This window comes from Diadema antillarum, unplaced genomic scaffold, assembly GCF_040938485.1.
Source record: "Diadema antillarum isolate AM-2024a unplaced genomic scaffold, OU_Dant_1.0 seq00000740_RagTag, whole genome shotgun sequence".
Classification (NCBI taxonomy): Eukaryota; Metazoa; Echinodermata; class Echinoidea; order Diadematoida; family Diadematidae; genus Diadema; species Diadema antillarum.
In genome coordinates this window covers 2,047,641-2,075,088 of record NW_027271638.1, presented here as the reverse complement: position 1 = coordinate 2,075,088, position 27,448 = coordinate 2,047,641, and the positions used below count along the sequence as shown (strand labels likewise).

The 27,448-nt window shown below is 41.3% G+C and overlaps 1 protein-coding gene across 1 annotated transcript; it reads right to left on the bottom strand.

Annotated features, from left to right (window-relative positions):
* Nucleotides 1-1,310: 1,310 nt before the first annotated feature.
* LOC139738385 (large neutral amino acids transporter small subunit 4-like) lies at nt 1,311-27,088 on the bottom strand. The gene is made up of 11 exons (XM_071649020.1): nt 26,960-27,088; nt 20,899-21,155; nt 12,299-12,587; nt 11,685-11,808; nt 10,983-11,075; nt 8,481-8,614; nt 7,819-7,977; nt 6,970-7,160; nt 6,107-6,657; nt 5,572-5,769; nt 1,311-2,796 (listed from the first exon to the last, which is right to left on the bottom strand). The coding sequence occupies exons 2-11, from the start codon at nt 21,056-21,058 to the stop codon at nt 2,620-2,622; spliced, it is 2,076 nt and encodes a 691-aa protein (XP_071505121.1). The 5' UTR covers nt 21,059-21,155; nt 26,960-27,088; the 3' UTR covers nt 1,311-2,619.
* Nucleotides 27,089-27,448: the final 360 nt, after the last annotated feature.

The window sequence follows — 27,448 nt, the reverse complement described above, 5'->3', positions numbered from 1 at the left end:
GAATGAAATGATTTGGTATTCCTTGTTTTATCAGAAGCACACACCCTCACCATCAGCCTCTGAAGACAATGAATAACGAAATCGGTCGCGACATTTAGTGAGGAGAATGAGAATCACGAAAAGATTTAGAAAGAAAGATTGAAGAGACCTAGACCGTAAAACCTGGCTAGCTCTCCAAACTTAAAGCCACACCATAGTCGGCAAAATGATGAAGATAAACAGAAAACATAAAGATAATGACTTTGCACATTTTTTTTTTGTTTTTTGTTCTGCTTCCTCATGTAAGTGAAGTATCCTTGCCGTACTCTCCCCACTTCTCTCTTCCCATACCCCCCTCCCCTTTCCACCCATTTTAGCTCTGCTGGAATGCAATAGAAGAATCTCACACATTCATAAGAAAGACTTTAAGAATACTTTCAACGCTGTCTTTAAATCTTACAAGACCAGCATAACTATTCACTCATACACACTTGAACTTACAAATATAAAGCAATCTTTCTTAATATACACTTAGTGAACTATCATACCATCGCACTCCCTCTGTGACTGCTATTAACACAGCCACAATAATGTTACAAAAATGAAGAAAATTCTTATTCACATGAAGACTGGCATAAACAAAGCGATACATAGATATTATGTATGTTGAATAAATTAAGAACAGCTTTGCAAATATGAATCATACAAAACTGTTGGCATAAGTGGCTGTATACCTACATGAACAGTGCATAAACAATATTGGGAGTACTTCACAATGCTTTCCTATGCTACATAACCAAAAAAAACCCTAAAAACATTATGAAATAGGCTTTACTTCAATATCCAAATCATATGCTCTCTACAGGGGAGTCACAGACTTAGTCATACTATCCAAAATGAAGGTGCTAAGAAGTGTTCATGTGTTGAGCAACAATGCAGCATTTACACTGATACAAACTTTTGAAGAAAGGGTGCAAGTATGTCAATGAATGACACATAGCCACTAAAACATTTGTAAATACCAGGTTACTGTCATGATTCTCCTATAAATACAGTAAAACTAAAATGACCCAAGGAATAAAATGCTTTGTGTGTCACCCACAGTTAATCATTTGCCCATTGTTCGTATCTCTTCTTGCTTGTTTTTCACTTTTCACACTAGAGGACGTTCAGTACTTTCACAATAAGGCCACATACAAATACATCTCAAGCAATGTTTGAGCATTTATCCACTCTCTCGTTTTTCATATCATAATTTTACAATATCACTGTAACTTTCCCTGCTCTTTTAACAACAAAAAGCATCAAGACAAATAAATCTAATATGTACATACCACATTGAACAACAGCACATGATCAGAGAGCTAGGATCTAGAATTGTGTATACCTGAGCAAGTTTGTATTACTCTACATCACACGAGGAAATACATCGTCAACTTTTGTATGGCTTTCTGTTGCAATGAGAGACACGTTCCGAAGACTCGTATGACATAAAAATAACAGAACATGATGCAGCTAAAATATGTCTCATTTGAAGCATCTGTACTTATCACACACATTTGTTTGTCAAGAGCTGTAACTTCGAACGTGTTCACTTGGGACGTGAGCAGTTGATGCGAAAAATGAATGACTTCTCTCAGCAACAACTTGGGGACTGTACGCAAAATAGACCGTCCTTATTATGTTTTTCAACTTTTGATTTTAGCATGCAGTTTCTTTCCAATGCATTGACATGGGCTCGTTTCACTGGCTGGTTTTAATACAACACTGCTTAAGTCTGAACCACCACTTGTTTTTATTGAGCTGAGCTCACATAGCAAGAAATAACAGCAAATGAAGCTTGTGAATGAACAGCAAAAGTGAAAATGGGTTCATCGATCATGACAGACATATTGGCAACAGCAAAAAGACTTAAATATGACCCTTGATATTTAAAACTGACAACAAAATGGTGGAAACAAATAGGCCTAATGCCCCTGACACTCTTTGTGGTGGAGGCATAGGCAAAAACTTTGTGAGGCATGAGATCTATGCTAGACACTGAATGAATAAGTCAATGCACAAACCAACAATGTGCTTGGCAAGTTTTTTTTTTTTGTTCTTTTCTCTACGCTTGTGATGGAGACGCTGCAAGTAAATTTATACTCCACACACACACAATGAGATACTCCCCTGTGTGTTTTTCTTGCACAGCTGTTTCCACTGAATGGAGTACACTTGCTTCAGATCATGAGAAATGATGAAGAAGTCCAGAGAAGCAATATCTTTGTTCTACGTGGTAGTCTGATGTGCTATATCCAGTCACCGGAAGCAAGGCTCTATCCATCGACAAGTTCGATGTGAGGAAAAAAATATCGAGTCAAGAAGGAGAGGCTATTATGGCTCAGATGGAAATAGAGGAGAAGACTTTGCTTTTTCCAGACACCATGAGTATAACTTAGATGTTATAGTGCTTCCTCGTTCTTTTCCTTTTAAAACACTCTCACCCCCAAGAGTGGAAACCACAAGCTGTTACAGCTTCTATTTTTTTCTTTGTGTGTTTCACACGCAGACCACAAGTCCACAGCTCAAAATGACGCGTCGGTGAGGTCAAAAGAATGTGAGGTCAGAATCTCGGTTCCCGGCTTTCTTCGCTTCGCTTCACACGTGCTCGGGGACTGTTTCGAGGGCGCTCTTGTTCGTCGGCGACCTTATAAGCTTCTGCTCGTCGGGGACCTGCTCCGCCATCTGTTTCCTTCTGAGCTTCTTGGCGAGGTAGAACATGTAGATTGGAAGACCGAAGTTTAGCACCGAAATGGCCAGCAAGGTGACATTGACCTATTAAAAAGCAGAAAAATTTAAGAAGAAAGAAAGAAAGAAAAACAAACGTGAGTCAGAGAAACCATTTGCATGAAGAGAATGTGAGACATCAAACCCCAAGGCATCTTATGAGCTGAGAGAAAGGCACAAGAAATTGAGTGGGTCATGCGAGAAACATCTCGACAAAGATCCCAGGGACCCACTTCCCAGGTTCCATAAATAGAAGCATGAGCCCGGAGACGGCAGTACACTCGGATCTACCACTTTCCTGTTTACATCTGTAAGGGCAGAAAGGAGTACGGAAAGAACTCTCGTCATGCTCCAATTTATGTTACCATATATAGTTTTTTTTTGGTTTTTTTTGCAAACAGCTAGTTTCTCTACAATTCACTTCCTTCCAACTATGATCCCATCATTCTTCTAATCCAGGGGGGTTGTCATGGCAACATGGAGCAGAGCAAACTCAGGGCTCACTTAATCTTGATTCCAGTGTGTCTTTGCAATCAGAAATGCTCATATCCAGTTGGTACCATATGAAACAATGATTTTTGTGGAGTGCCATAGCTTTTAGTTGTGTTCCATTACTTTATCTTTCCGGTACCACATTTTTTTTTAAAGAAAGTCTAGAAGTCAATCTACCCTGAAATAACACATTTCCTCTCTTCTGCGATAAAGGGGGGGGGGGGGGGGGGGGGGCTTATCAAGTGTAGGAAAGGGACTGAAATTTTATCAAACAACAACACACCACAGATGTTTAACCCTAAAAAGACTGGGGGGGGGGCCTAAAAGGCCCCCCCCTCGACATTTCGCGCGATTACTCAGCAACACGCAATGCTCTCGCCGCGATGCTCTATGACTTTTTTCTTTCAAGTTTCCCGCACATTTTGACACCAAATTTGTGATGCCCGGGGGTACGGTTCTGAAGTTACATAACTTTTTGTACATGCACGTGAGACCGAAAATGGCTCAAAAATGTGATTTTGTGTACAAAGTCAATACAAATTGAGTTTTATCACATGGTTCATATAAATATGCTTATTTTTACTCTCAATGGCTAAAATCAATTTGTTTTAGTAGTATTATGCTTCAAAAAGGGTCTGCCACAAATTTTGCTGAAAAAAACAACAAAAACAAAAGGTCGAAAAAACAAAGAAATACATAAGAAATTCATAAAACAATAAAATAAATAAGAAATTAATTTTGATACCGATTTTTTTTTCAAGTACATTTGCTAAGAATGCTACAAAGAATATCTAGACCCAAAATGAGCACTTTTGGAGCTTTATTTACTGATTTAGATAAAAAAGTCTGATTTCTCGCATAAATTAGCATAATTAATCAAAATAAAATAAAAGAAGACTATTTTGGAAAATTTAAATATACGATCTTGTAGATTACATCGCACACTACCATTGTGCAAATTTCCGCGGCGATCGCACGATCGACGGCCGAGATCTTAAGGGGGGGCCCTTTAGGCCCCCCCCCAGTCTTTCGAGCTACCAAAATAGCCCAGTCTTTTTAGGGTTAAGCTTCCATGCCATTATTGTTGGGTGAGGTTTAACATTACCCTAAGGACAAAATGTTAGCTAGACCCACTGTTCCAACATATCATTTCATCATATTGTTTTAGCATATTGTTTCAAATGAGAGTCAGGCATTTATTCATAGTCTTTGTTAATAACATTTCTTCATGTTTTGCGCAATATTGAGAAAACAATTCATACATCAGGACTTGAAGAGCGCCAACAGTTTGAAAATCTTTACAAACACTCCCCTCTTATATAAATGACACCCCACAACCAGTCTGCTTGGTATGCAATCTATCTGACAGCTGATTTCAAACATCTGGTTTTCTACGGGCATCATACTGCTGCACAGCAAACACATCTGCAGCAAAAGACCATGTAAACTTCAGTCAGACAGGAAACTGTGCACTTTTTGTGCCTTTGTCTATCGGGCTGTTAGTGAAATGACCCGCCACCGAGAAGTCAAGGGTATTTCTTTTGTCGGACAGGAACCGGCAGGTGGCGGTCGAACACACAAATTCTCACACTTAACACACACACACACACACACCCTCAAACACAAACACAATGACACATATTGTTCAATTCAAATGCTGGTTAAGTGTAGGTAAGGCATAAGCGGAAAGACAGCCCATCATGGAAACAACTATATCCCACGTCATTTCCTTGGTCTGCACATCATTTGCATCGAAGCCACCATTTGGTGGAAAAATGGACAGCAGAGTCCACACCAATAAATGAACTCACCACAAAACAATGGCAGAGTGCACTTTATCACCCTATGGTTCATAAACACTACCAGATCTACTCTGGCATACTGTATGGAAGCAATCTATTAGATGCTTAAAATTGCTTCAAAACATTATCTTTCCTTTATCTTACTTTTTTTTTTGGGGGGGGGGGAAGGGGTGGGTGGGCAGAGGAGGGAGTGGAAAATACGTCAGATCCATATCAAAGGGCATAATGTACCACCAGTCACATTCACAATTGTAGGGTCGCCATCCTAATCATCTCAGAATGATGGCATTTTCAATACAAACACACTATTTTAGGCTGTTTTGCTTTTGTTTGGCTTTGGCATGTTATTCACTTTTGACTGGACATTCTGATGTAGGCCTAGGTGAGATAGCTTTCAAAGGATGTAATGGTGCTTGTATTGGTTGTAAGTGGCTTAGATGTGGTTTGCATGCTCTGTGTCAGTGTGTGTACATGGGGGGGGGGGGATAACTCTGCTGGTGGTCTCTATCTAAAAGTATGATTTACTTACATAGAATGGATCCCTGTTGAGCGGACCCTCGATGGCGACAAAGATGGGGTACTGGAGGAGCGTGGCACACGCCGAGATGAGTGACTGCAGCCCGATGAGACTGCCCACCTGCGATGCAGGGTACGTGATGGCGTAGAGGCCGCAGACTGATGAATGGATGAAGCCTCGAATGATGGTGTGAAGGATGAAGCTAATGATCTGTGGAGGAGGAGGAGGAGGAGGAGAAAGAGGTAGAGGTGGTAAGACTTTACCTTCTTTGCATTTTCATTTCTTTTTCATGCTTTGTGCACACTACACTCCTGGATTGATGACAGAAATTTGCTCAAAACATCAACCACCAATAATTTTGCATCCTCAATTGAGTGGAAGACTCAGTTGGCTTGATTACATGAATTTTACATTGTCTTTTCCTAGTACTGTCTGCTTACATTAATAAAAGTGATCTGTTTCAGGTAAATGCTTTTGCACACTGAGGTAAGATCATATGATATATTAAGAGATAGACAGGATGTCACATATCAGATTAAAGACTTACTTGTACTTGGAGATTTGGTATTAAGACTGTGACCCCGAAGAACATGATGAGAATGCCCGTGATGAAAAAGGCATAGCTTGAATTGTACAGCTTGCGAATCTTCAGGCTCATCGGTGGTTTGGGGTTTTGGCTGTCGTTGCTCGATGTGCTTGACGTGCTCGGGTGCCTCACTTTGGTCGGGACACCGCCTGCCTGGCCGTTCATGCCCATGAGGCCGAGTTCGACGTCGCTACCCGTGCTGTTGATGCGGGAGGCGTGGCCATTGGCTACCGAACCATTGCTGGGCCGTCGGGCGTCGCCGTTAGCGAAGTTCATCAGACCATTGAGGCTGATGATGCTGGGTCTCTTGCTGTCACCGTTGCTGAAACTCGGCTTCTTGGTCAGGCTCTCGCGGCGCGTGGACGTGCTCTCCCGTCGGCTGCTACGACGCTCCTTGTTTTTGGCAGCCTGCAACACCTCTTTGATGCGGAAATCCATGACAAGGCCGATGAGGGGGCTGGTTACCAGACACATAATCTGCATCAGACCAAAGAAGTAGATGTACTGGTCCACTGTGAAGAAACAAGAGAAGACAACAGAAAGTTAGAAATAAATATGTTTATAAGCAGCTACCACAAATCATTTCCTACATTCTAACAGCCAAGATTTTGACACATTTTTCTGATTCCATTTGCATTACCTGCATCAAGAAATTATATATATGAAGGATATCACAAATGGGATGGCATATTCTATACATTCTACAAGTAAAGGTTTCACTATCTTGAACGCAGAGTCTTTACATAAAAGTTGATGATAATGCCGAGGTGGCAATTCTATCTTCATGAAAACATCAATACAGACTTGGGTGGTCGATTACCAACCTGTAGCCACATCGTTTCCAGAGACGATCTGCAGCATCTGGGTGAGTGAGCCGATGAAGAGGAGAAGGCGGAGCTGGGTGATGCACATGACGATGAGCGAGAGAAGGTAGATGGGACTGCAGATGGAGTGGAGGAGGGTCTTTTCCTTCCTCTTCTTCTTGCGCTCCTTCAGTTCAATTGCTAGATTCAGCCTGGTAAGGGAATTAAACAAGACATGACGTGAGGTTTGACATCAAAATGTGGAAACTCTCATCATCATCATCATAAAATGCATGTACATTGATTCTATCTAATGGAAGCCTTTTTTAAAATCATTAATTGCACATCCATTTTTAAGATGAAAGAGAAAATACTTTGAAGATTTAAATATGCCTTTGTGGTCAGATTGTAGAAAGAAATATATGATTACTCTCAGAAATTTGCACATGACTGCATGTTTATTTTTATTTAAAGGACCATTCTAAGACACCTCGAATCAAGCATAATTGGGGGGATCAGGCTTTTTCATATATGGGCCCGAAACTTTGGAATGACCTACCAAAATCTCTTAGAGAAGCATCTTCCATTGATGTTTTCAAAAAGAATCTCAAGACCTACCTTTCAATTTAAATTGAAAATTGTATACCTGTATGTATATGTGTACGTATATATTGTTTGTTTGTTTATTGTTCTTATTATTTTCTGTGATACTGTTGTAACGTGACACAATATGTACTCTGTCCTATAGCGCCTCGAGTATCTCTTTTAGGTAGAAATGAGCGCTTTATAAGAGTCTCACTATTATCATTATTATTATTATATGTGTGTTGTGTTAGTATGTATGTGTCCGTTTTTCACTCTAAAACTCACTGGGATGAGTAGATCTTGCTCCCCTTGCGGATCATCGTCTGCTTTGCCTCTTCCGCCGCCTCGTCAGTGATGCTGAGCTTGCGTCCGACGTTGGTCACCATGGAGTAGAACTGCTTGCCTGTCACCTTGTGGTTGATCTTCAGAATCTGCCAGTGCATGCTGTGACCGTCAAGAGAGGGCAGCATACATGTAATGAGAGTCAACTTTGACCTGTGGTCGACTTCCTGCCTACAGCTCAGACAATAGAACCGACCTCTGCTTTACATCCACATGATATCAAGAACCACATATCCATATCTCTGACCCACTTCATGTCCGACCTTTGGGAACAGATATCTCATTTGACAGATAATCACTACAGAAATAACATAGCAAACTTTTTTTGTTCATGCACACTACAAACATTCTCTGAAGGGAACAAAAATCTTCTCATTGTTCTCTTATTCATATATCTATCTTTTGCCTTATAACATTGCCCCTTACATACGCTGAAACTCTTTATCAAACATTCAATGCATGAGCAATCATGGTGTATCCTTGCCAAACAATAATGAAATTCTGGGATTTTGTTAAAGCAATAAGATAAGGGGCTGGGAATATGATAATGACCGGGTGGGGGCAGCTGGGTATGGAAGAGAGAAAGACGAGAGACTGTAGCTTACCCAAAGGCGGATCCTTCAGGGTCGGGGATTGGCTCCTTGGGGATGTTGAAGAAACAGTTGATGACCACAAAGAGAGTGGCACAGGCCAACCCCGTGAACATCTGAGACCGGCTGACACCGGCATCGTAAAGCCCCTGGGATAAATAGAAAAGCAAAGGAGCTGTGTTAACAATCTTGGAATTCTTCTGAAAATAAGTTGCAAGTGTATTTCAACATCACTTGTATGACAGAGAAGAGAAGACATGAATCATAATCACCTACATGTCTTCCCTTTACAGTCTGATATCTCAAAAATCACCACTATTGAAAGGAATGATATAGTATCTCAACTGAAGAAGGAATAGATTATTTCCAACAGGACCGAATACCAAAAAATTATTTCTTTGCTAAGATATTAGTTATCATCTCACAAACCTCTACATCAATGTGAAATTCTGATTTGTCTGCTTAGAGAATAAAGAGCACAAATTCAAACTTGGAATTGTTGCATCTGGAACACTGTGGAAACTACTCATCATGGCAACCATTTGTGACAGCTGATTTTGACTGTAATCTATCAAGCGTTATGGTGACCTTATTTCATAAAGGTGATCTACAGGTTATAATCCACTGCAGGAAACTTTCATGGTCTCTGTTTTTTTTTTTTTTTTTTTTCACAAAACAGCTGACCACAAGAGCATGGAGGTGTCATTACACCAACTGCTACAAGCACATTTCCTCGCCATCCGTCCTTAGCACAGAAACGAAAGCGTCAAAGCCTGAATTTGATCTTTTCCAGCACACTAAAGTGCACCGATTCCCTCACACCCAGCTGATTTGTCAAAGTCACAAGAAAGTTGCCAATTTGGCAGCACGCTCCACCAGGGCTTATCTTCTGAATGGGGCCAAAGCTAACAGTTTTCTTCCCTTCTGCTCTACCAGCTGTTGCCACCATTTCGCTGTCTTTTCTCTCTCTCTCTCTCTCTCCCTTGCTCTCTCACGCATCGGAGGAAGTTGTTCCAGCTGATATCGGGCGAGTTCTATCGGATTCTCTCTTTGTCTTCCAATCGTGGGTCGGCCGAGTCCTTAAATTTCCTCTCACTCCAGAAGACACGCTTCCTCCTTCTCGCAAAACACACACACACACACCTATGCACAATGCTCTCCTGGTGCTGACTGCCAGATTTATCTCAAAGTCACCGTCAGGTAAGAAAAGGGTACAGTCAACTCTTGGCTTCTTCAACCCCAAAAGGCAGACGATCCTCAAGGCATTGTTTGTTTTGGTTAGTTGCTTTTTGTTTTTTCTATTTGTGAAAAGATTGAGCGATATGATTCTTCATGCCACTGCAGGGAGCCTTGATAAAAATTTATAAAAGTGCAGTGCTTTCATCCTTATGCAGGTAATGTACTGTATATGCCATTTTATATATTCTATGAGGATTTTTATTTTTCACAAATTTCCTGATGAGTAGGGTGCCAATACGTGAATTCAAAAACATGCGCAAATATTAACTTTGATTCCAACATTCATGTGATATGTATGCATATTTTTTCTCTGTTCCATACTATACTTTACAATCGTGACTTTAACCACTTGTGAATTTGAGAAGTCCAAATTCGTGAAAAATTAGACTTGTAAAATATGTGGCTTATCAGTGTCATTCATATCCATCCAATTAGGTGTGAAAACAATTATCTCCCATGCAGGCAGGCCATCCCTACGGCTCTAAATCGAGTCTGGTATGTCCTAAGACTAACAAGGGTGCAGAAACCTAAATGACAACCGAGAAGACAAACGAGTTCCCTCCGCGGCTCACAAAATGAATTGTTCCTGCATCGCTTCCTGCTGGGCAAATCTGAGTTGAGTAACAATTTAGCAGGCGCAAATAGTATCAGATTAGCGCATATCCCCGCCTGACCTCCCATTAGTGCAGTCACCGACGAATTCCTCTGCCTAACCCATGGGCCCGCGATCTCCTTCTCTTGCACTTTTATTCTGCACTAATCATTTGTCGCAGACCGAATACAGATCTCATGAAGCCTGACAACATACATCTCTTCTCTGAGTATGCTGTAACCAGACAGCATTCCTGTTTTGCACACACACACACACACATTTGTTTTTCACCAAAATGAGACAATCTCCGCACTTGGTAGTACATTGACACGCTTTCCAACATTCGACAAACGGTCCACTGCATGCCATTTCCTTCACGGTACCAAACAGAGGACACCGCTAATATATTCCCTATTATTCCTTCTGTCGTTATCTTTCCAAATATCCTGGCATGGCTGATAAGCAATGGCTATTGTGTAATAAACAAAAACTTGTCTCTCCCCCACTCCCTTATCCCCTCCAACAACACAGAAACTTCCATAAATGCTCTGTCGGTATGGGAACCAATCTTCTCCCATAATGTTTCTTGTATGACACAGTCTTTTTCCTACTTAGAAAGAGAGGAAGAAGAGGATGCGGGAAATGATAAGGGGTCACTCATGGTCAAACGTCCATTGGTCACTCACCTTCAGGATGAGAAACAGGATGGCCGCCGATGCGTAGGAGCCAATGTTGAGACTGATGACCGTCGAGCGCTTGGTCCCAAATAAGTTGGCAATCTGGGGAATTTGAATAGAATGTTGGGTTAGATGGATGGATATTGCATAATGTCAACAAACATCAAGTGGGGTGATTTTCACATTACAATCCTTCCACTCTAAAGCAGATCATACGTGTCATGACATTGCACGTGAAAAGGAATGGTCAAAGTAAAGATTGTTTGGGCAATCACAAACTAGCTCAGTTTCCAGGTTCAACAAATCCACAAATACTTGAAATATTGTTACATAAACTGTGACAAAGTATACATAAAAAACGATAGGACTTGGAATTGACAATACACATAATATCTACATGTATGTGTGCCAACTTTCTTCATTCCATTTCAATTCAGATCTATTTGTTTGTTTACAATATATTGATTTTTCTCAATCAGTTATAGGCAAAGAATTACAAACATTGAAGCAATAAAAGACATGAATAAAAAGTCAGATATCTTTTTGTTCACTTTTCATAATATGTTTCCATATTCTATATTCTATAACTTCTCTCTATATATACTGTACTGTACTTCTATATACTTCAATTCTATGTACTTCCTTGTAGAGAAAAATATATATATGTATCAATAATCAATCAAATATCAATATATGTCTTCTTTTCTTTACCTGGAAAGACGTAAAGGTGATCATGATTCCACCGACGCCGTTGAGAGACACGGCCGGGATAATCATGTACGACATATCGATGGGTGTCCATCCGAAGATGAGACAGGAGGCGATGAACATAAACCTGGAAGTGATGGACAACAGGATGGACATATTCAGTAAGTGGTGTGACCATACCAGTCCACACATAGAACATTTAGTATGCCAAAGGGATTATGTATACACAAATGTATATATTCCAAATCGAAAACATATCGTTTATGTATATATACAGTGCCGTCGATTGTGTATCCATACATATTATCTTGTGGTATATATCACAAACTGGATGTGTGTGTGCTCAAGTGGTAACATAACACATGTATTGCATTAAAAGATTTGACATTCACAAAAATCTTATTCTATCTACCTGTGTATATATTCTTTGCAGACATATGAGGATAGGTATACAGGCACACATGCTTAAAAATGTTCAAACCATCCATACATTGTATCTGCTAACAAATATACATGTCTTTTGTGTAACCACTTGCATGGGTCATGTATGCATCAACAGTGACCATTTATCTTCAAGAGTTACTTTTGGGAGTGTTTTGTCTGAGATGACAACTTACGCTCCGATCATCCGAAGCAGCCTGGACCCAAACTTGTCCATGGCCATACCGATGGGGAACGTAAGGCCACTGAGCAGGAACGACCCGATGGTGAAGGCCAGATTCAGAGCCTCATCCTGTCCCGAGCAGCGCGGATAGGTCGGCCTCCCATACGGGTTCTCCTCTGGAAGGGTCGTCGCACCTAACGATGAGTCCTCGTACACCATGGTTGTCCCGTCCTCATCGTAGAATTGCACATCTGTGGTGTTTGCCGCTCCATGCCCTGTTGAGTTACCATCCAATTGGTCTCCTGTGGAAAAGAAAATGGAGAAGAAGTGAAAAGGTAATCCTGACTCCAACAGCCACTGACCTGGTATACATGGGTAAACTTGGCTTTGATAACTGTTGTAGGGGATATTACCAATGTAGGTGCAGAATGGCATTCCTTTACATGGCTTCCTTTGTTCTGCAATAACACCCTTCTTTCTCCCACCAATGGTTTGAGAAGATGTTACTTCATCTATGCCTTTACTAGCAAAACATCACTATTGAAGAGGTTTAAACCTTGATCCAGTTTCTCTTTGTTGCCTTTTACCCATTGGCATTAATCACATGACCAGTGACATTTACCAACATTTTCTCATACTCACTCTCTCTCTCTCTCAATCAAGAAATAAAATCTCCAGGGCCGCTGCTGTAACAATTTTTCCAGATTCTCCCTGCTCTGTGCAACCCCTGGAGCTATATTTACATCATGGTTGCTGAAAAATGTCATCTGTAAAAATTTCAGTGCACTGTAAACAGAGAATCAAAAAAAAAAGTGAGCTGCTTGGTAACAGCTTTCTCATTTTGGTTCATTTTTGACATTGCCTGGGTATCATACAATTCTCTCAACTCCCAGCCAGCTAGCTAGCTGAGAGTCCCCCTGTCAACAGCTGGCTTTTGAGGGCGGGGTCAAAAGGACGGTCCAGTCCAGAAGCAGGACAATGGTGGAGTCCATCCAGCCAGCATTGAAATCATGCCCTTGACGACAAGATCAGAAGTATGTCCAGGGTTGCTTGCTCACTCTAGCTCTCTCCTCCTCTATCTCTACCTGTCACACTTCAATGCACCACGTACAAAACAAAGCCCCATCCCCATTTTTTCCCCTACTGAGCAACATAAACTCTTGCAAGAGGACACACAGCTGTAACTCTGACATCACATCAACAAAGACACACACACACACACACACAAGGACACACAGCACACGCTTGAAAGGCACACTTCAAAGTCATCAACATAAAATATCTGCGAGGCAGTCCCTGAGCACTTGCTTAGCCAGTGAGGCGAGAAAGTGATTGGTTGAAAGCAACGGTGACCGCTCCTCTGAGGTCACAGGTTTCCTATTGGTGCACTGGACTGAGCACGGGACAAGCACACTGCCTTCAAGACATGGATATTCATGAGGAGGGCGGAGAGTGGCTTCCTAATGTATGCAAATGAAGGGTTTGCTTTTCTCCCTGCTCCTACCTCCGCAGCCCCCTATTTCCAAGACTTTCCCACTTGTATGTTAATGAGCAGAAATAGGGCAAACAAATCTCCCTAGAGCTCTAGGGATGTTTTGCAAATGCAAGGGACTTCGCAGAGGAGGTTATTTATGTCATAATGCCCATGTTTTGCTCGTGATCAGAGCAGGGTGAAGTCCTGGTGACCTCCTTGTCAGGAGTTTTCTATTTTCGAGCTCGCAGATGAAAGAAACCCTAATTCCACTATACCCCCAAGATCGAGGGTATGGTAATACTGTAACTGTATGATTCACAACTTCATAGGAAGAGGAGGTTGCTAGAGAAACAGTTAACCTTGGTCATGTGGGTTATGCAGGTCATCTAATGTTACAGTCAATGACTCTCCCCATCTCATTCTCCCACTCAGGCATAAAATAATAATAAGCAAGCAAACAAACCACACTCTTATTGCTATGCGATGTACTTGATACAGTGGTGGCTCATATGGACATGTTTTTCTCTCTATAAAACAGTGACTCACAGCTACAAGTACAACACACACAGTAATATGCTGGACACTGAAACTGCTTTCTTATCTTTCTTTTCTAAATGCAACACATTTTAGCAAATAACCAGCTAAAGAGTGATACATGATTTCACTGACCTAGTCTGACATGGAACAAAAGATTTTGTAAGGATCGATGCTGCAATTACGTTCACAAGCAGTGATATTATTGACCTGGGCAATAATAAATTATGGAATATCAAATCAAGCAAGCAAATGCTTCAGATTTGGGAATGCAATCTGTCATACGGTTTTCAAGCTACTTATCCTAGCAAATATTTTGCAGCCAAAATGAGCAGAAGTCCCTATGTCCTCACAAAACCTAGCACTGTTATATGCCCACACCTTGCTCATTTAGAAGTCCAGTCTCCACGTAGAGAATATATCCTGGCGCACCTGCCACTCGTGTTATGATTTAGATTATTGACACAGTATATAGAACAAAAATACTGTATTGGACAAGTACCCAAGTGGACACATGCACACAAACACACACACACACACACACACACACACACACACACACACACATGGCAGTGCATGTGGATGTGCATGGTTGTAGCTATGGCCAATCTGGTATGGCTCCCCTCTCTGAGAGCAAGCCAGCCAGATTTATGGTGGTGGTGGCCAGTCCGAGCTGGGTCAAGGGTCAATAGCTAGAGATCCCTGGATGTAATATGGGAATGTGTAATCTGTAAGCTCTCTCACTACCATCTGCCAGCTGTTTACCTACGAAGATCACAGGATTTTGCTGGTAGTGGTTGGAAAAGGATTAAACAGGGGATGGTGAGATGTTAACCCATTCCATGCTGAATTCTGAAATGCCCATAGACTTAAAACGCAGGCCACCAGGGTCTTGTACGAAACGGGTTAATCAGAAGAAGGGAAAAGGTTGAAGGACAGAAAGAAATGATAACAGCAGAGTGGATGAATAAGTGTGATCATCTTCACAAGAGCTGGAGGTATGGTTATGCCACCCTTTCCATCTAGGAATGAACTATCCAAAAATTAGAGAGAGATAGACAGGTATGTGGATGAATAGAAGGTTTGACCAGGGAGGTGGGAAGAGACCTCTTCCCACCTCCCTGGTTTGACAGATACATTACTAAGTATTTTCAGCAGGATTGACACAGCATCTCCCCCAAATCTCACAACATATGATAATATCATAATAGGCATCACTGATTATCTTTAACTGCATATCTAAGCATGTTATATGATGCCATATCTCAATGATATAACCATTGCTCAATCCTTTTCCAATATATCTCTGATCCCCCCCCCCCACACTCACACAAACACACACACACACATTCTCTCCATAATGCTGTCCATCCTCCCCATCCACCTCACACCTCTTCCCTAATCTATGAATTCAGAGGGGGCTAAACACGAGAGCTCTGCATTTATACGTTCCGGGGGAGCAGCTGAGACTATACTGCCCTGGATCGCGGTGTTGTTATTCCGAGGGATTCTCCTCCTCACGTTTAAAAAATGCCCGTTCACGAGGGGGCCCATGCTCTCCGCTCTCACTGCGGCTGATAGAAGTAGGAACATTGGGTTCATTATGCAGGGGAGAAGGTATATGCTTGCTGACAGATCTTCCGTGCGGAGGAGGAAAAAAAAAAGAAGGAGCTATAAATAAAGATGATGATGATGACCCAGAATGAATGATGCATCCATATGATTCCAAAAAGAAGTCTTTCTTTACATATTTCATATTAATGATTATGACTGTTATAACATGCTTTAGTTTTTGTAACACAGACATAGGAAACCCTACATGCCTTGAATTATCGAAGTAAGATATTTTGGAATACTTTTTGAGGCATTAAGTATCTGTAGGGAGATGAAGTTAACCTTCACAAATACCATGGAACTGGCTCCATGCAAATACCTTTTCACAGCACATCCTAACATGTAAGGGGCATTATGGAGAAATGAAGACACCATTGACCTAACTGTGTCACACCCACAACCTTCCTACATCTTCCTGCACACTGAATTTTACTTCTAATGATGCAATCTGCATGGCATGCATGTGTATTGATAAATGCATCTCATATTTTGAGCTGGATGGGATGAGTGACCTTGCACTCAATGACCCATTGCATAATGAGAAAGGATGCTGTGGAGAAGGGCCACTGGTCTGTCATCACCAGTGATCAACTAATCATGTGCAATTTTAATGCAGGGCTGCACACTAAATCCTTTTTTCTACTGGTCCGCCTGTCTGTTTGACCAGTACCCAGTTTTTCATCTTTTATTGGTTCATTCCTGAAAAAGTTACTGGTCCGACAATGATTTTTTGCTGGTCCGTCGGACCAGTGCCAGTGTGCAGCATTTACATCTTGAAATCATGGTCGTGAGAGCTTAACATTAAAAAAAAAAAAAAAGATGGCGCCTCTTGACCTTGTACTTGTAGCGCCATCTAGGGTAGACTCATAGACAAAGAGCAATGATCTTTCCAACTCTGTGCATCTATACTCACTCAACATGACTCCAAGGGCTGAATAAAATGCGAAAAGAATGCACTAAAAACTAATTAAATGCATAGTGTGACAGGTTGTGATATCCTGGGCAACTAGTATCACACTGATATCCACCACATCTTATCTTGTGGTTGACCATCGACTTTGAGGGTGCAGGATACCTAATCAGGGTGGGTCACATTATTATGGACATGAAAATTGAAAGGGTGACTATTAATGAGAAACAAAGAGTTCACTGGCCTTAGATGTATAAAAAAGGCTGTTTTTATCTTTCAGCCTTGTCATTACACTGGTTTCAGTATCCTTACCATGTTATCTGCAGTATCATAAGTCACACAGCAATGGCAAAAAATATAAATATAACCTATGCCACATGTTTGTCCTCTATCTTGTGGTAGTTTTTTGTGTTAAATTCATTGTAATTCCTTTGATTACCACAGGAGGGATACCATTGTAAAGATGTAAACTAGGCATGGAACCATTTAATATTTGCTGACAAGACATCTCCTAAGCTTTCTACAGCCTCCTCCCCCCCCCCCCCATCATTCTCTTCAATGAAATGATCCTTTCATTTGACAAGAACTTTATAAAGTCTGTGACGCAGAAGGATGTGTTTACTACCTCTCCAAGTTCTATGCGTGTTTGTATCAGCTGATTAGGTTCCAGAACTCTGAGCTGCCAGGGGCCAAGGGAGGTTTAACCCTTGAATGGGCACTGGATAAACACCAGCCCTCTCGAAGCTTCAACAATGGCATATGGGTAAGGACATGAAAATCACACACCGAAAAATAGATGCATTTTCTCTCTAATAAATGATAATTATCTCTCATGAGAAAATGGAGTGATATTTCATTTCTTCCGATTCAAATGACCTCCATTTAAAGAATTTCTTAAAAGCACCCTGGTGCAATTAAGCTTCAACGTAGGGACCCCTGCCGAGAAGAAACCCCCTACCTTCACTAAGTGGACTATTCCATAGGGAGGGTAGATTGTATGCTAATTAAGTTTTTAAAGGCACAAATTTTATCAGGCACACATGCACTCACATGTAGTTGCAACCAGCACACACAAACACACACACACACACACACACACACACACACACCACACAATGTAAAGACATGCTCAGTACACACACACACTTCAAGGCAGTGCAGTTGGACAATAACAAGCAAATGCACAAAGAAAACAGCTGGGTCTGAAAAGACATTCTGAGTGGAGTTCTGACATTGCATTGTTGAAACTGTTTATGCAAAATGTTGGTCAGGAAAAGGGAAAATAAAGCAAGATAAGCTATCCATCATGATTAACTTGAGGGAATGGACTGATAAACCAGTTTACCTGACATCTCGAAAATAAGTGACTTTCGAATACAAAGGGTTGTTTACAATCTTTCCAGAGATCTGTCTTATAGAAAAGAAAGTCTGTGAATACGGGATTGAAATATGGTGCAGGGAACACGACTGTTCTACATCAACAATAGTTCCTTCCCTATTTGGACGCCACAATAACAACTGTCAAAATGAAATGACTTCTATGCAGATATAGGTCTACATGTTCAAAACTTGGAATGTGGCGACATTTTCAAAATAAACCAGGCACAACGAGATTGGGCACAACAGCAGCTAGAATACATTCTTATTTTTCCTAGAGTCGGTGAATATAATTCATTATCAAGTATACTACTCCACATATGACAGAGAGTTTGATGTCTGTGACAGCCCATCATGTCAAGGGAGGGGGGGGGGGGGGGGGGGAGAGGGGTAGACTGATGTGATCATGTGGTACCAAGTATACCAGTTTGCACTGACACAAACACCTTATCTCCCACTCATCCTGCAACCCCCCCCCCCCCCCCCCCTCCCCATCTAAAGGGCTTTTTACACTTGTGTTTCTTAACCCCGGACTTTCTCTGACCCAGGACTATCGTTAGTCCCGTACCAATTTTTTCAGCTTTTTACACTCGCCAATTAGTCCCGTACTATCTCTTGTCCGGGGCTAAGGAGAAAACTGACCTTTTTACACTCGTATTTCTTAGCCCCGGACTATCCAAACCACATGAATATTCATAATTACGCTGTGTACTATACACGTACACGCACGCACCGGCAGCACTTGATAACCTCGTTTCTGATTGGTCAGTGAGGGTCGGACTTCGTCTCCGCCGCTTAGCCCAGGATTATTTTTTCGTTCTGTTTACACTCACTTGCTTGGCACCGCAATTGCGGTGCTAGTACCGCAATTGCGGTGCTAATCCCTGCTATTTTGCAGGGCCAGATAGTACCGTACTATCGGTGGGGCTAGCCCACTTTGGCAAAAACGAGTGTAAACAGAAAGTGGGCTAAGGATAGTCCCGTACCAACGGTGGGGCTAAGGCCCCCCCTTAGCCCCACCGATAGTCCGGGGCTAAGCAAAAATTTACAAGTGTAAAAAGCCCTTATGCTGGACTTTGCAACCTGAGAGTGATAACAACCTTGAAAACAAGATTAGAGTTTAGACATTCATCCCTACAAAGCTGTCATATCACAGAGTGAGGCATTTAAAGGAGATAAGCAAAAATTTGGCAGGACACCAGAAGTTTGACAGGTTGCAAAGTTTAGAACACCACACAGCAGGAGGAGGGAGAGGGGACAAGAATGAAACAGATATTAAATGCATAAGTTGTGCTACTTGTAATGAAGAACATCAAACCAATACAATTCCATAGCTACCCATATGCATTACACACAATAGCTCTCCCTTCGACTCTTCCATAAATTGGAAATGTTTGCTCGAAATTAAAAGGATGTTGTGTTGTAGAACTATATCTATATTCCAACACTCAAGGCACATGCATCTCCCCATGCAGGGAGCAAAAACAAATTCTGCACTCATTTCCCCCCTGGGAACCCTGGAACACATAATGGTACTACCGCATCCATAAATCATTGAAGCAGAAATAAAGGAGGCAAGGATGAAAGAAATTATAGAGGGAGAGAGTGCTGCTAAATGCAATGATGACCTCAAGTGCCATGGAAACTACCTACCAGGGAGGAGAAAAAAAAAATTATGCTGGGGTCCCTGACCCTGTGAGGTAAAGACCTACTTGTGTTTCTACCCCCCCCCCCCCATAACCATGTTTGTTGTGGGTGGGGATAGCATGGAAGCTAGCCAGCTAGCCAGCTACAAAAATTGGGAGGGGGTGGGGTGGGGGAATCTAAGAATGACCCTGCTCATAAACTGGGCGAAAATGTCAACATTTTTGAAAGGGATGGGGGGAGGGAGGGGTTTCCTAGGATGCCAATAGCTTTACCCCCATGTTTTAGAAGGAGTGCTCCATGCTGTTCTTTTTTTTTCCCAGGGATTGCCTGGTGTAATCTTTCAAGTCCCTGAGGTGGTGTTGTGTTTACATCACACCGATACAAATCTCTTGGGTTTGAAAGAGAAGAGGGAGAGGGGGAAAAAAACACCAACAAAGATATGAATTTTTGGCCATGCCTTCTACACGTGATGCGGTGTGTACAAAACAAGCTATCCAGTGTCAAGTTTATGTCTGAGGGAAAGATGCCTGCCATTGCACTCAGGGGCAAAGGAAAAACCTCCTCAGGTGTAAATGGCAGATGTACAATACTTTGATTCATACTTAAATTTAGGGACCATCTGCTTAGTTTTTGCCACAGGTTGCATCTGAAGCATCTTTACCCATCACAACACTACATCATGATGACATTTAGATGTTCTTTATTTGGTTCAACTTGTGCTCTTTATGAGCGACTCCACAATTTCCACAACACATGACACTGTTACACCTTATTGTACATTCATATCGAGTCCAGACGTCTTCACTGTTATATCCAGTTTGTGCATACAGAATGAATGAAACATACCGCTCCCTACGCGTGTGCCTCAAATGTAGTGACCACAGAAAATGCAATTCACACCACAAATCTTCATGTGCACGATCAATACACACACACACACACACACACACACACACACACACACCCACACACACACACACTATGGAAAGCACATCAGCACAGTGTGGCCATGTGCCACGCGCCGAGCACATGTGACGCCAATTATAAATTCGCTCACCCTCTTTGCACTTGGTGCTGTAGAAACCCTCGGACAGCAGAACAGGGAGCAGCGAACTCCATCCCAGCAGGACGGCGGAGAAGAAGAGGTTCTCGACGATCATCGTCCCCACCAGCCAGTACCGGCGCTTGTTGGCCGTCTCCAACGTTGGAAGCTTCATCGTGATTGGTAATGCTGCCTTCTGCTCTTCAAAAATGATAGAATCTCCTCGGACTGAGAGAGGCAGTCGTTAGCTGACTACACCCGAAACGTCAGCTCTGTGATGAGAAAAAAAGAAGCAGAATTAACAATAAATATATCTCAGCACTAGTAAATCAGTATGTACTCATCTCAGCACACAGCTACATCAATATGTACTTCACACTTGCAATGGACAGTCATCATTGATTTTGGTCAAAATGAAGAGGTTACAAGGAGGTAACACATTGTCTTGTATGCCAAGTTGCTTTCCATAAAACCTGGCACATTTTTTCTACCCTTATCAATCCCCAAATAAGTACTATGTTCCCTTTTTTTTTTCACTAGCACATGCACCTCATTGAAATTGATTCAAGTCAACCCAAGAAGCATGCAATTTTTGGAAAATGCTGCATTCCTTATAGGAAGACAAAACCAGTGTCCCTCCCAAAAGAACAAAGGCGTGGGTGCTATTGTTCCCCCTTTGCAGCGTGTCCTGGCCTGTTCCCCACTCTGGTGTGTTACCGAACGGTTTGTTCTTGCTTGTTCACTGCAAATAATACACTGACTTGACAGAGATGCACAAACAAACAACTTCTTGCTTATTACACAGGCTTGAGCAATAATACTTTCGGTTCACTCACACACTAAGCAATAGAGAGAGAACATATATAACTTTATATATTCATATATGATTCAGAGTAGTAAATACATAAATATATTTATGATTCAGAGGAGTAAAGTACAAATGTGGACTTGAAAAGAGATGGTATTGATGTCAGGCTTGCCTTTGCACAATCATATACACCTAGATCTCTTTATCTTTGTCACGGAAATAGTTGCAATGGCACGCTGATATTTGTCAACATTTGGAAAATACCAGATCAGGTGTTAGAGTGAGTTATATAGGCTTACAATACAAAGGGATTTCCCACCATAACTGCTGTTTAATGCATCTACAAGTTAGAAAGACATGGTGTAAATATGTCTTTCATAAGTGTTACATGAAAAAAAAGTGATTAAGACTTGAAATTTTAATCAGTGGCAGAGATGCATTTACATTTTTTTCAGTGATACAGGTGTACCACTTATTTCAGTCTTATATATTACTGTCATGGAAATCACTTGTGTCCTTTTTTGGTGCTTTGCAGTGATCTTCAGACAGCAGCAGCGAACTTCCATAAATTTGAGAAAATTTATGCTTAGATACAGATTAAAAAAGAAAGAACTCTAAATTCTCTGTAAAATTACACTTTATACACTCATTTTCTTTAATGCTCAGATTGTAGAGGATTTTTTTTACATGATGTATGCACACAAAGTACTCAAGAAATGAATATTTTGCATTCTCATACTTTTTCTTTTTTTATCTCCTTGAAAATGTTATACTACTTAACAAAATATCTACCACACCGTTTTCCTAAGCATGTATCCTAAGCATGTATTCCTAAGCAAACCTTCCCACAGAAGCAGCATGACACTGAAAAGATACAAGTCTAAAGAACCTCTCACACTAACCCCTTGCCTGATGACTGCTATGTGAATATATTCCCTTGTGAAAGAAAGATACTAAAAGTATATTGCTATTTCTTCTGTGCATGTTGAAACAAGTCAGTCGCCCCTCTCTGTAATGTTCTCAAAATGCGAGAGCCAGGGAACGTTATTCCAAGTCATTATCATTCTCCTTGGCCGTATTCCAGATATTCACACCTCATCAATGGGGCCCTGCTGACCACGAACTGTGGAACATTCATGAATGTGACTGCACCCACTTCTATTCCCAAAGAATTGATTCTTGAATTAGAAGCGCAACACTAAATCAAATGTCAGATACAATGCTGTAAACTGTTTGCTACATGAATGTGAGGGGATTTAAGTTTTGTTTATTCTAATTGCTTTAATTACTAGAGTTTATTTATTTCCAGTATTTTTCCAGCAGTATAGGGTGGATAGCCCTTTCAGCACAGCTGATTTTCAAAGGGGTCCACTTGACATACATATTGTGTACCCATGCTTTCATATAAATTTTATACAAATGTGTGTGGGGGGGGGGGAATAAGAAAATACACTTTCATTAATATGAATAAATGGAAACTGCTATATAATCTAACACTATTTGCCAGTTAGAGGCACACATCTCAGGACTAGTATAAAATTCATATATTCATGTTTATTTGCTATTACCAATTGAGGATACAAATTGTGACATAATTTTTTCACATTTGACATCCATGGGCAAATTTGAACATTGGGAGCAAAGATATTTCAAAAAAGCTTTCAAGCTCCTCTGCTATGGGTAAAAATACCCACCATGTATGAGAATTGGATGAAGCTGTAATATATAATGAAGTATTACTTTACTGCTAATTTTTACTAGCTAGCAGTCTACTATTTAATGCACCATACACTTGAAATCCTCAGTGCATTATTCTAATCCATATACCTATTAGGCCAAGTAAAAAAAGAAAGTAGTTTCTCGTCCGGGTTTTTTGAGCAAGGCGATGAGGGAGGTCCTTACTATTTGATATCTTACTATTTTTTCAAGGATCGTCAAAATGAAAGTAATATGTGTTTCTCGTCCGGTAATTCTGAGAAAGGTAACGAGAGGGGGCTTTACAATTTTCTATATTCAATTTATGAAATGAAATATCACTCTGGTAGCTGTGTTATGAGACCAGGTCCCAAGTGTACGTCTTGCCTGCACTCTGTGCATTTTCAAACAAATAGATATATGTGCCATACTTGAAATGAAACTTCATGCATGCAAAAATACATTTGCTTTTTCTTTCCACTACAGATGTCAAGGGAAAATGACAATCTTAATACTGGTATTTAGTGTTGTAATGGCTTTTCTGATACCAGTGTACTTGCAATTCTGATGTATTGTGCTATTAATTGAAACAGGTATAAAACATGTCTTTCAACAAATGTACGACTGAAATAAATTCCATGATATTCAAAACACTGCTTTATTTATTGGCGTTTGTGACTTTTTGTGTCCACACAGCTGGTATAGTGGTATGTATATTTGCAGTTCTTCACAGTACAATTGTAGCACATTCAACTGGAAACTGGCTTGTACAATTGCAGATGGATGTCAAAATGATACTGATATGGCATTCTAGCATTAAACGTTTAAAGATGTTTCTTCATGTTCTAAAAAGACATTTGATAATCACTCATTATTTGGATGATGAATGATTGTATAACAGTACACACTACAGATGATACCACTCACGGCTGTGTCCGTGAATTTACATCGTGAAGAAAAGTATCCCGCTGAAATACGAGACAAACCAGAATCCGTGGAAAAGTTATTTATTTTGTAGATACACCCATTTAATAATTCTACATTTGCTGGAAAAGCTCTTTCATTTTCTCTTCAAAATAGAATGTATCGCCGTGACAGACCAGGGGATGGGGACCCTGGACAGCTACAAAACACGCACACTTTGCCGATATACGGTGCGGCACGGCCACTGCACTGGCACCAGGGAGGTGTGGACCTCCCTGCTGGCACCAGGGAGGTGTGGACCTCCCTGCTGGCACCGTACCTTCCGACACTGCACACACATGCACATAGTCACAATGACATGAAAATGTATACAAACTCGATACCGTACAATCCTCACAAGCATTTGTACAGTACAATTCATCCGCTTAAATTATCAGAAACGGGGAAAAATACGAACAACGCGCGAAATATGCGTGGAATATCAGCGATTGTTCGCAAAAATGTTGCCGCTATCGCGTTCACGACGTACCGAGTGCGCTGTACATCACAGCCCAGTAGGCCGGCCCGCCGCGCCGCCCATCCAACTACAGTGTAGTTCGACTGCTTTGTGGGTCATTCCTTCTTGCCGATCGGCCGAGCTCGCAGTGTGAAATGCATGCGTTATTACATACGCACTACACACAGAAGCTACAGCTGTACTACAGTCTACAGCTAAGTAGAGGACGCAAGGCGTAAAAATTAGAAATGAGACGTCACGATTGGTAGGTGAATTGTCGATCTGTTTTTTTTTTTTTCGGCGGCCGAAAAAATAGTAAATATCAAAAAAGTCGATGCGGCAACTGAAAATCGATGCGGGCGGGGAGCGGGCTGGGACGAGAATTATAAATTTCTTGGTATTTTCAGCGCCATTTTGAAAATAGTAAATAGTAAAAAAATCGATGCGGCGGCCAAAATCGATGCGCGCGAGGACGAGAAACTGGTTTCTTTTTTTACTTGGCCTTACCTCCAACAAGAAGTGTCTACAAAAATATGTCACAAATTATGGCCCAACAGCTTGGGAAACATGCAATTTATTAAATGTTTTAACTTGGCTACCATGGTCAAGTTCCTCAGAAGAAGATGTATCTGCTTCATACATGTAGGCCTACTGAGCCAAACCATGTGCCCTATAAAATCAATTTCCTAATCAGAAACCAACAATTAAGAAATGGGAACAGAACCATTACTACATGATAATGCATCATGGAAGAGGCCTTGAATGCAATGCGGTCTAAAAGAATGCACTACACATTGCTTCTCATTCAAAACTGTACCCGTAGTTGTTCTATCATGAAGAGCAAACATGATTGTGATCATTTGCAACATACAACCTATACATGATCCATCCCATCGCACCAGTACAAAAAAAAAAAATGATTGTCTTTTATTTAATACAGTTAAGTTAGCACTCAACACCTCCATATTTTTTAGCTGATGGTCATTTAATCAAATACTAGTAACTGCTCATGCAGTTGCAACAGATGTAAAATTAAGGCAAGCACATATCTGATGCGCATGCTATGAAATAATTGAGCACATGTACTTCAATATCTTCAACTGGAAAGATTTCTTCTCTTCCAAATATCCACTGTATGTCCAATGCTCACAAACAGAATTACACTTTTTGACGTTATCACAGCGATGTCTGCATCATTTCTCGACGCTTTGATCGAGTCGGTGGTTGAATGGCAATCATCATAAAAGAGACCGGGATCTATTCCACGTGGGTCCCATGCGGACTCCATCCCGCCGTGTCTCCCAGCCAGCGCCCAGAATTGCGACATGAAAACCACAGACGTCGTATGCCCGACCACCACCAATCGTCTGCTACGGCAAGGCCGCGCTAGGCGAGGCGGAGAGAGTGCATAACCGCAGCTAGCTGCTCACACTGAAGACAAAAAGATCCACCATCACGCTTTGCTTTCTTCTTGTCATCAAGCGATACAGCTGATTCTGTCTATTTCACATACTGGCATTCAATAAAGATGACAGTTCAATCTTATCTTGAACGATCCGATGCGAAATACTTATTTTCTTTTTTTCTTTTTTTTTTGCAGTGAAATACTGTCTGCCTTGAGATATCATCACGCCATTTTGTCTTCTGCCCAATCCGTTCTTTTAATCATGAACAGCCATCTTTCTCGATCCATCCTCTTGAAAACCGCCTTCTCAGACCTCTCATCTCAGTGAGTGAATCCTACCGATCCTACAACAAATTTCACAAGCAAATCACACCATAGACTTACCTTCTCGTCCACGAAAAACAAGCTAAGTAGCCACTAGAGAGAAGCCACAGAATTAATTTCTCGAACAGTCGCTCTGATCGCTCAAAGTCGAAATGCTTCCTTTCCTGCTGAAGCCAAGCAAGGTAGAAAGAATTCGTTGTTTCGCAATACCCGGCTCTATTCAGCGCGCAGCAGCCACTCTGACATAGCGGAGTCAGCTGATCGTCTAACAGCTGATCGAAGAGCGAGTAGTAAAATGGGACATCCTCGCATGGCTATGGCCATGCATGGTAGGTAGATCCACTTTTGCCTCAGAAAGACCGACTAAAAACGAGATTTTAACAGTGAAATGAAAGGAAACTGGCATAGCTGGAATGCAACTTACCTGTTAAAAGTCACCTCCTGGGCTATGTACCACGGGACAGAGAATATTAATTCCTATCAACCATGGGGGAAGCGGCAACATCACACAATATGGCTCGAGAAGTGAGGCAGCAAATATATCGCCTACATTTATAAGTCGGACTTCTATGCGGGAGACAGTGGGAGCATACTCATATAAAGACTGAATATTCATCTATATAAGCCCCACCCACTAGTTTCACGAGCGCGAGCAGCGATTCGCTCTATCCTGCGAACCAATGCATGGAACCGGACCGTTCCATTTGAGTCATGGTGTTGCTAGGGGCTTCACCCTGTCCGTTTCTTTTGTACGGCGATCATGATTTTTGCACCTAGATGGTAAATCACCTTTAAAATGACGTGTCGATTAAGCAGTCAGAATGTGTTGTCCAATGTACTACCAAAATTCCGTCTCACATATCTACTTTGTTCAGGATCGGGGGAAGATAAACGGACGTTTACAGCGAGGCTA